We start from the raw sequence: 10,862 nt of genomic DNA on the forward strand, positions 1-10,862 counted from the left end.
AATAAAGTTTTATTAGAACACAATTCTCATTAGTTTACATATTGCTTAGGACCGCTTTCCTGTTACAGTGGCAGAGTTGAATAGTCATGACTGAGACCAATAGGGTCCGTAGGGCCTAAAATATTTCCTATCTTGCCTTTCACACAAAAGCTTCCTAACCTCTGCTCTAGGTGCAGACACATTTTGTCTTATTCTAGTAAAAACGTATGTACAATTTATGTCCTGCTTTGTCCTCTTAGCATTCTATAATAAACACGGGTCCCCGGTTTAGAAAATAAATACAAAACCGTCTGAATTTACGTAATTGTCTCTAAGAATAAATTCTGAGGCAAAACCATAGACGTCTATCTCCTGGTGGCAAGTTTCACACCCATACTTTTTAGTTCCAAGGGAAGACAAAGAAAAATAATGTTGGTTTCTACTCAGTCTCCTCAAAAGAGACTTCTACTATTTGACTATTGATCCCCAAATAATATTAAATATTCAAACTTTTAACTCTTTTATCACCTCCCTTCTTACCATGTACTTCCTCCCACGAGCTCCAGTTGCTCCAGAAACTCTGCTCGGGGGTCTTGGCATCATCCACCGCACTCCTCATTCTTATAAAATGTTTTGCACATTCCAAGGGGAGCTTGGATTCCCAGCTCCAGTGCAGAACTTGGTTCCACTTCACAGTGGTGCTATAGTTCTCCTAGAAAGAAAGAGAAAAACTTGGAAACATGGAGCCATGCCGCCCTGGAAAATGCCTTGACTAGAGTTACCCCAAAGCACACACCTGGGAGCCCACTGTAGCTCCCAAACATGAGCAAGTGCGGTGCATCCCTAACCAGCCAGTTCCCCCCGGTTTGATGTTGCAGCAGAACCTTCCACAGCCTCCTGTCTTTTGAAAGCTCATCTCCCACCCCTATGGCCCTCTGATTCCAGGGAGCTTGTGGGGAGCAAGTGAGAGAAAACTGAAGCTACTCAAGTCTTGGGGGGAAGAGATCAAAGTCAGAAGGTAGGCACAGGGCTCGTCACACAGAGCCTGCTAAGAAAATTTCTGCAAACTAGATAATTAATTGAGTCATTCTTTAAAAATAAGCAAGACTGATGAGTATTTTCTTAATAATCATTTTTAGCCATGGTCAGATCAAGTTGGTCAAATCTCAGTAGAGAGGGCAGTCCTTCATGGTACCCAGGAGGACCGGTGGCTCTCAGAAGCCAGTAGAAGGATCTCCATGAGGCCCTTGGGCTTTGTTTTCTGTCTGGTTTGGTTTGGTCTCTTATCTTTGCAGATATGTGGCCAAGAGGCCATATTCTCTTCTTTGAGCTCCACCTGTTAGAATCTGTAGTCCCAAAAGAGGTCAAGCACACAAGAACGTCTTACACGGTACTCTTGGGAAGCTTGTCCAAGTTGAACTGCAACTGGCCTTCCCTCACAGAATTTTTTTTTTTTTTTAAGATTTACTTTAGAGAGAGAGAAGGACAGAGTGTGCGAGTAGGGGAGGGGCAGAAGGAGAGAGAGAATCTTAAGCAGGCTCCATGCTCAGTGTGGAGCCCGACCTGGGGCTCGATCTCACGACCGTGAAATCATGACCCGAGCCTAAATCAAGAGTCGGATGCTTAATCGACTGAGCCACCCAGGCACCCTTCCACACAGCCTTTCATCTTGATCTTTCTAAAGTTCTGGTATTTTCTTTCTCGAATTCAGTAGGCTTCAATGGCTCCTTTACACCTTACTCTGTCAGCCATCTACATTCTGACTCCAACCCACCTCTCACTCACAGGAATCTCCTGTCTGGACACAGTGGTCTACCTTGCACTTGGGGAACAGCTTTACGCCTTTACACCTCAGTGTTGGCTCACACAGTGTCCCTGGCTTAATGCCCCCACACTTCCTCTGCACTGGGACTTCGTCCAGGCCACACCCATCCCTGCCTCCCGCGGAGCCCTCCTGCACACCGGGCGTAGTCGCTGCCATTTCATCTGTGGTTGGGTTGTGTCCCTGGCTGGAGCATGGTCCCAAAAGAACGGGGACTGGGCTTCATTCTTCTTCACATCCTGCCTGGCTCCAGGCACTCAGCCTCCTTGGTGGGCCCCTCCAGGACACTTGCTCTCTGCCCCCACTGCGGGGGGGGGCAGAAATACCAACAAGCCAGCCAACCAACCAACCCAGAAACTATATCAATAATGGCGACCTTACTGTCAACAAGCCACAGTCTGGGTTTTACCTCCTGCCTCTCTCTGGAATTTAGCCACTTTTGTCATCCCCAGTGTCACCAGCCACTCCGGGTCCCTCTCCACTGGACCCACCCCATAGCCCCCTTCATACTGGTAATGCTTTGCCTTCTCCAGCTTCCCCACCTGTTCTCCACTGTGAGCCAGAGTGGACTTTTCAAACACTTCCAACCTGTCCTTCCTCTTCTTTTTATGGCTCTCAGGATAAAACAGAAAACCGAGCATGACCTCCGGCGTCCTGGGTGGTCTCTCCCGGGGCCATGCCTGCCCCTCTGTGCTCCGGACTTTCAGGCCTGGGAGCTCACAGCCCTTCCCTCAGCGCCTCAGCTCACATCTGTGGGCTCTTCCCAGAATATTCTTCTCCACCCTCCCTTCTAAATTAGCTTCTAAACCTCTTTCTTATTTTGGCTCAAACAGTGCTTCTTCTTAAGTTGCTGGAGAAGGTCCGACCTTAGCGTAACCCCACAATACCTTGTCAGCAACCAGCACTGCACATCCCCCATTTGGGACACTCTCGTCTGTGTGTTGTATCTCCTCATTCCTGCTCAGCACTGACAGACCTACGCCTTGAATAATGGCTGGACCCAGGCTCCCAGTCTCAAGTTGTGCGCGCAATGACTTCACCAGTTCATTAATAGGCAGCGGGCTCTATTTTTCTCAGACACTACTCGTGTGGATTCTGTCTAACTACAAACTTGTGCTTTGTGCTGTTCACAGCCTTGTCATGGAGGAGATAAAACTTTCCTTGAATGCATCAATTCAGTGATTTTTTTTTAATGTGATGAATTATGTTTGGGCTGTTTTCATTCACTGAAGTGGCAAGTTTCATTTGGCAGACACTAGTAAGTCATAAGAAGTTGGCACATCCATCTCTACAGAAGTCCAAGTGAGGTCACTGATTCATTCCTGAGGCGAGCACAGATCCCTGGCAGACTCGGCTCCTGGCCTCCTTCGGCCACTGACAGGATGAGAAAGCAAGTGGCTGGAGAGGCCGAGGGCAGAACCGGGCCCAGGTGAGGCCACGTGGTGCGGGCAGGCAGGTAGGCGGGTGGCTGCCAGCAGGCCTCTGCGTGGCCCGCACTGCCTGGGAGGTGGCTCAGGGTCCCCAGCCTGGCTGCAAGCACTTGGACCAGGATGCTCCTCCTTGGCTTGTTTAGGCACATGATCATCCGAGGCAGGAGTCCTGAAAGCTGCCCCTTCTCAGCATGCATGAAAGTGCGCTGTCAGCCTTGCATTATGGGGAACTGCCTTGTGAAAGGGACATTGTGCTCTAGACAGAAGCAGTCCCCCTTGGCTGGCTTTCTTCCCCTTAACTGGAGGGGGATCTCACGTCTCTCCTTGACTTTAGACCTGGGAGGGTCAGACAAGGGCTGCTCGTGGCATCATCTGTTCTGGGAGGCATGGCCACTGATGACCTGTGGCCGTCACCCCTGTCTGGGTATGTGGGTGAAGGAGGATACCATCCTGGTTGGCGACCTTGACTAGCACAACCCACCTCTCTGTGCCTTGTGTTTCTGCTCTCCCCAGTCAGGCTGGGCCAGGTGATATGGGGACAATACACTGGACAAGGCAAAACTCTAGTCTCAAAGATCTCGAGCCTTCGTAGGTTACAGAAGCAGGTTTCACAGGCTGCTCTACCCTGAAAAAAGAACCCTTACACGAATCAAAGGTGAAAACAGATCCGAACAACTGCCTGTTAGAAAAATAAACAATGGGATCCACTTGGTGTAGGGTTAGCGTTACTTCTGCTAATGGTGTTAAGTACTAGTTTTTCATGAATTCTTCCAGCATTTTCCTCAAACTTCTTTTTCTTAGACAACTAGCCTCAATATGACCTTTGTGCAATATTTTATTGGGTCCAAATCAACAACCAGTGAGTGCATCCATCAAAAATATCAAAATATGGGGGCACCTGGGTGGCTCAGTTGGTTAAGTGTCTGACTCTTGATTTCAGCTCAAGTTGAGCCCTGCATCAGGCTCCACACTGGGCACATAGCCTGCTTGGGATTCTCTCTCTCCCTCTGCCCCGCCCCTGCTCACCTGCATGTATTCTCTCTTTCTCTCTCTCTTCTCTTAAAAAAAATACATATTATACATATATATATATATATATATATATATATATATATATATATACACATATGAAAGTAGAAAATGATTAGTATGAGTTCCAGTAGTGGGCAGATGTGCTGATGGTGGAAAGTGAACAGCTGTACATGAGCAATGCTATTGCTTAAAATCAGAACACTAAACAACTCTCACTGTGGCAAACGACTCTTGGCTGAGTGGAATGGTAGATCTGGCATCAATCCTAAACTGACAGAGTCAGAGTTATACTTACTTTAGGCCTCTCACTCAGATCTCAAATGCAATCATGAATATGGAAAGTAACTGGAGACTTCAAAATGAGTAGCATTTATACTTTACTAAAGGAACTAACCATTCTGAATCCCTTGCCCACGCTTCCAGTGCCTGAGAGAAAGGTGGTCTTTGGTTGAACAAATGGAGGTCCCCAGCAGTGACACATCCCCGTGTTTCCCTTCACACCAGACAAATTCTCTGTTCCCCTTCAATGAGAAAACATTCCACAGTGTTGTCCTTCAACATCCCGTGATAATGAATGAACATGATGTGTGGGTAGATTATTAAGGTTCCCCAGACCATAAGATGGAAATTGAAAGAAGCCACCACAGCGTCTCAGTGCACGAGATGGAGAAGCATCAACTAACGGGACACAACCATGGTTTGAACCAAGACAAGTGAAAAATCTATACCAAAGAATTCCAAGGCAAAATGATTGTGAAATGAAGGATTTTCATTATTTAATTTGCTGTAGAAAAAGCCACAAGTGAGGCAACAAAGGACATCTTAATTTACTCCCCAACATGGTGGGTCCAGGAAGAACCTCTTTGCTGGACAGAACACACAATGCTTAGATGCAACCTTCCTTGTATTTCAGCACAGTATGAAATACAAGGTAAGAAACGGACAGGAAGCCACACCAGCAAGAAGAACATTGCCAAACAATTATATCTTATTTAGGAAAATGTCTGGTGGACAGGGAAGAAAGAGGGAAGAGAAAAAATAAGGTTGGTGTTCGTGGATTTTTGGAATCTAGGACAGACCCAGTAGCCTACTTAGGGGATAGAGCAGAAATGAGGAAATGATCTATTTCCTTAACACATCTCATCCAACGTACTGAACCAAAGCTGTCATGTTTCTTGGTCCCATAAAAACACAGAAATGTAATTGTTTCGGAAAACCGTTTTGAGTTGCTAAAATGTTTCTATATTGGGATCTTTGTGGATGTTATAAAAGAAAAATCATGGTGTCAGAAAAGGATTTTTAAATGTTGAGCCAAAAAAAAAAAAAATACTTACCACCCAGATGACATTTGATGTTTTAATTCTACTGATTTCTATCTGAAAAACCATTTTTAATTCCTGATGATGAGCAAGGTTGTGGACACTCCACTGTAAATGCAAACACTGATGTGTAGAATTGATAAAAACTCTCAGGGATTCAGGGGCCCATGGCAAAGGTTCAGACAAGACTGAAAGACCAAAAACAAGATATGAAATAACATTTAATAGGAACACAATTGAATAGTCACAGATAATAAACTGGTCAATATCACCACTGTTTAGTTTTGGAAAATAATGCTCACGTGTGTGTCTTAGAATCAGACATCTTGCAAGTCTGCAAGGGAATTTAGAAATCACTTGGTAGATAAAGAAATTAAGGCCTAGGTAAATGAAATGACTTGCTCAACAATACACCGTGTATTGTTATTAATAAATTGATAAACAGTAAAACGAAACAAAAGGATACTTTATTGGATGATCTAACTGGTTTAGAAATTTCTAGTAAGGCTATATAAAGAGGACTCTTGGCTATAAACTTTGTATTTCTGGAAATCGAAAATGAGTTTTCTGCATAGTTTACTAAATAACTATAACGTGGGAGCATACCCTATCTCTAGACGTGATTGCTTATATCTCAATGCACTAAACTTAAAAGACCTCTGGCGAGAATTTACTGAAGTCTGTGGATGAGACCAGCAAGGCACTTAGTGTGAAATAAAATAATTGTGATGATGTTCTTAGCTCAAGGAAGGACCCCAGCTGGAGAGATACAGGGGCTCAGAATAGGTAAATCCATAGAGGGATAAAGAAGATTGGTGATTGCTGGGGGCTGAGGAGGGGAACAATTGGGAAGAAGTGCTTCATGATTACAGGGTTTCCTTTTGGGGTGATAAAAATGTTTTGGAAGTACACAGAAGTGCTTGTTGCATATTTTGAATGTACCAAATGTCATTGATTTGTTCATTTTAACCATAAGATGATTAATTTTATGTTATGTGAATTTCCCCTCAATTAAAAAAAATTTTTTACATATACGTGATCATGATCAAAATGTTCAAATGATACAGAAATTGAGAACCCATCATCCTACCAACTCATTCTCTCTCCCTTGCCAAGTTTAAATCATATGTTTTTTCTCGACCTTTCCCATACACTTAAAAAAAAACCACACTAGACTGTGCATTCCATTTTATATTTTTTAAAGTACTCAGGTTATTTTTAAGAAAGCTATAAAGGGAAGTAAAACTATAATGTTACTACTCATTATTTCTGGATGGCGAGGCTGAGTTTTTTAATACTTTTTTTAATACTTTTTTATACTTTTATACTTTTCTGTATTTTGTAAATGTTCTTCAGAAACATGCGTTACTTTCAGAACCCTATGATATGCTAGAGTTTAGAAGAAATAATCTTTTAAGATACCTGATGCACTCCACTGTGATGATACTTCAAAATGCATAATTTAGTTTTCCGGGTCAATTTGCACCAAAAGGCTGAGCACCAGTTATTTTTCCAGTTTTATTTCCCACTGAAACTTAATCAATTGGCATTCTGAGTCCTGTTTTGTTTTTTTTGTGTTTTTTTTGGCATTCTGATTCTTAATGAGCTTTGGCAGAGTGAATCATTTATCAGACCCCATTCATACAAAGTTAAATGAAGTTGGAATTTCTGAACACTCAAAGCCTAAAACATGGTAGTCACTACCTATTATTATTTGGGTAGAGATTTTTCTTCTCCCTTGTGAATAAAATTTCTCAACTCTTTGATTAAAGACAATAGCCATTATTCAGCCTCTCCTTAAACCAGTCAGGAGGTTTGGGTGAGTCTTCCAAGCCTAAGATGTAAGTTAACTAAAGGAGGTTTAGGGAAATGTAAAGTTAACTAAAAGGAGGTTTAGGGAAATGAAAGAGCAGATCCTTTATGGAATAGGAGGAAATATTTTTAATAACTAATAATAACCAATAGCACGGAGAAGGCCAAGTGCCTGCAAAATCATCCTGGCTCTCCTGGCCCTCATTCCATTTTGTCTGGATAGTAATTTGTTGCTGTCGGTCTCACACTCTAGATGAAGAACTTCCTGGAGGGCAGAGGCTGAGGCAGAGACATCTTTGAAAGGACTCTTGTCCCCAGCACTTGGCACCACCACTTCCCCACAGCAGATGTTGACCTCAAATTACACAGACCCAGGATCTCCACAAGTCCTCAAGAGCACGACAAGCAATGGCTCACTTAACATCTCTCCTCATGCTCGGCATTCCCTTCTCTCCAGGGCTGCTTTTCTAAGCTCTGTTTGAGCACTGATCACAGCGTGTTGTAAGAGCCTGGTCTGGGTTTGTCTCCCGGAGGACTGTGAGCTAAACAAGGGTGGCACTAACTCAGCTCGGTGAAACCAAGTCGAATAACACACCTGTCACAGTGTAGACACCCAGTGACTGCTTGCTAAATGAATGAGTCAACTACGAGAACTGACTTTATTTCTGGAAGCTTGGGAAAGCTACCGTGTGATGCTTTAGGTAAAAGAGGAACTCTGTATTGACATATGCTATCAGTGAGTGTTGAGTGACTCAGGTAGTTGGGAGAGACATCACTCGGAAATAATTTGGTCAAAAGCAAAGGACTTCCTTTGAGGACTTCCTTGGGAAATAGTGAGAAAAGTCAAGGTAAAGTCAGAGAGATTAAGGGACCTCACAGATTCTTAAGTCCAACCCCATTAGTTTTCAGATGAGGAAATGGAGTTTAAAAAAAAGGGCAGTGACTTCCCCAAGTGCACACAACTAGACCAGAACCCTGGGTTCTTGGCCCTGGCCAGCTCTCTTTTTATAGTGAGGAGCGGGTGGTCAGACGGCCCAGGGTTTAATCACAGACTGTCCTCCCACTTTCTTCACCCAGGCTCTCTGTCATCTGGCCCCAACACTACTTAAAAAAATAAACTGCAGTTCATTTGTAAGTTGGGACATCACACAGCCATTAAATAGAATGTTATTTCTAAAAGAACATTTGAGATCAAAGGTAAAAACCTTCCTCATATGTTGTATTGTTTTAAAAAGTATATATTAAAGTATACATACTAAAATATACATACTTCACCTGCATATAGTTTTATCTTTACGTATTATAGTATAATTTCCCAGTATATATATTTACACTATATACAACATACATACTTTAAACTATATATAGTTTAATAGGTATATATACAGCATAAATATTCCCAGTATATATAGTATACTTTCACTTCTATAAAAAAACCTGCCTATTTACATCTCTGTCTTGGTCTGTATGTACTTACACAAGAGAACGGAAGAAAACACAACCAAATGCTATAGTCACGATCTCTGACTAAAGCAAATATGAGCCCAGAGCTAACTGAAAGTGAGTCTGGGCTCTGTCTCATTGGTCGGCAGAAGCCAGGACATCTGAATCTGAGTCTCAGCCCTGAGCCTGGCTGGATCATCAGGTGGGAGGCCCACTCTTTTGAGTGGAGGTTTAGCAGGTATTTGGCAGATACAGCAAACACTGAGACAAGAGATCCAAGTGGTGTGAGGACAAAGACAGGATTACTTGGCAAAGTAGGCATGCTTAGCTGAGAAAACTGGAAGCAGAAACAAAGACTGATGGAGAGAGAAGCAGGCAACGAATGATCTAAATAAAAGAAGCTGAATGGGTACATTCTTCACTGGAACTTCTAAGAACAGAGTGTCCTGTACGTAGAAGGTACACAGTCAGTCAGTCGTCATTGCGTCAGATAATGACACTTTACTAGGGAAGTGAGCTGTGCTAAAAGCTTGGAAGTAATGCCTAGGATTTTCTGGAGAGCCTGGAGCTGGGGGCATGGGTCTGTCTGAGAATCAGGGGCTCTATCTGGACCTAACTTTCCTATGGTACGGGCCACCCCCTCAGCCCAGCTGGGTCACATTTAGCAAGTAAGATAGATAGGGAGGGGGGTATACACGCTATAAATGAGAAGTCCTACTTCCCATCTTTCAGCTCCAGATTATGGAAGGTAATCAACAAACTACAAATTTTAAGAAGCCAAAAAAGTAGCATCGTCTCATGTGCCCTGAACCTAAAAGAAACAGATCCAGACTTAAAGAACACCAGGCAGAGAACTGAGCTATTAACAGAACAAAATCTCCTTTTTATTTCCAAATATCTTTTCACAGAGTTTTAAGGGAAGCCGAAAAATTCTATGGGTATTTCTTGCAAACATCACTTTCATGAATCCATGGAAAGGAATTATGAGAAGAATTATGAGAGCATATGCCCACACTCTCCGTTACAAAGGAAGTACAGCAAAGAATCAACTCAGAATGAGGAAAATGTAAGGCTTTGTTAAACACAGGTGAAAGCAACACAAACTTTATAAACCAATAGACTCAAGCCTGAGTACCTTCAAACTGGTTCAAAGTAATACACAATGTCATTATAAACATTTTACAAGTGTCCTTATTGACACTATTTACAAAGTTGACTTATTGAAAAATACCCTCACTGGGAGAGTAGCTAAGTGACAAATACTATTTCTTTTTTCCATAAACAGCATTTCAGTACCTAGCATATTGTCTTAGAGCAAATAGCTTCTCAATGAATGTCGTTGAAGGACATCACAACTTGTTCAAACCTAGTGGCCAACTCTGGTCTGGTATACCTCAACCCTACACAGCAAGGTGCAGACCGAGCTCCTCTGGAGATGGCCACTCACAATATATCTACCACGAAGTTCTGCGGGATTAGATCCACTCACCAGTGCCCTGATGACCAGGGCAGTGGCCAGGAAATGAGAGTTAAGGTGTGGCTTTATTACAATGAGCTATCAAGAAGTCAAAATTAGGGAAGCCATTGCTACTCACCAATTCCAAGTAATTTCCAAAGAAAAGACTTGTGCAACTTTCCTCCAAAGCACCAATTACCTTGTTTTTTTTTCCTCTGTGTGATTTTTTTCTTTACTGTTCTTCCCACTACTCACCTTCACTCTGGTATGTTCTCAAGGACAGCAATGCCAAGAGGAATGTTGTCTGAAAGACTGAAAAGAGAGCCATAGGTTCTGGATTTCTGAAAAAGATAAATTACACAGAAGGAACATTTCATTTAATTTCAGCTCTGAGCAGGTGTCTTTGACCCCATTGTGGTAGACAATGGTATTAAGGGCTCCCATTCTTCTCTCCTTCTTCCATTCATGCCTTTTGTCGTGTGAGTTTGGAGTCCCCCCTGCCTCCCAAAGTAAGAGTATATTTCCCTGTTCCAGGTGACTTGCTGAGGCAGAAGCCATGGTATACCCAC

General features: G+C 43.0%; 1 protein-coding gene across 2 annotated transcripts in view; it reads right to left on the minus strand.

Moving 5' to 3' along the window:
• The window catches only part of OSMR (oncostatin M receptor), a 34,325-nt gene extending 23,704 nt beyond the window's left edge, over window positions 1-10,621 (minus strand). For both annotated transcript variants that reach the window (XM_088023702.1, XM_028098078.2), the window contains exons 1-3: window positions 10,549-10,621; window positions 5,598-5,770; window positions 520-691 (exon numbers count right to left, since the gene is read on the minus strand). In XM_088023702.1, coding sequence (XP_087879828.1) covers window positions 520-691; window positions 5,598-5,770; window positions 10,549-10,621 — 418 coding nt within the window. The remainder of the gene's footprint in view (window positions 1-519; window positions 692-5,597; window positions 5,771-10,548) is intronic.
• Between the last annotated feature and the right edge of the window lie 241 nt (window positions 10,622-10,862).

Source organism: Eumetopias jubatus, unplaced genomic scaffold (genome assembly GCF_037043125.1).
Source record: "Eumetopias jubatus isolate StellerSeaLion01/CBP00866 unplaced genomic scaffold, mEumJub1_p1.0 scaffold_5, whole genome shotgun sequence".
NCBI lineage: Eukaryota > Metazoa > Chordata > Mammalia > Carnivora > Otariidae > Eumetopias > Eumetopias jubatus.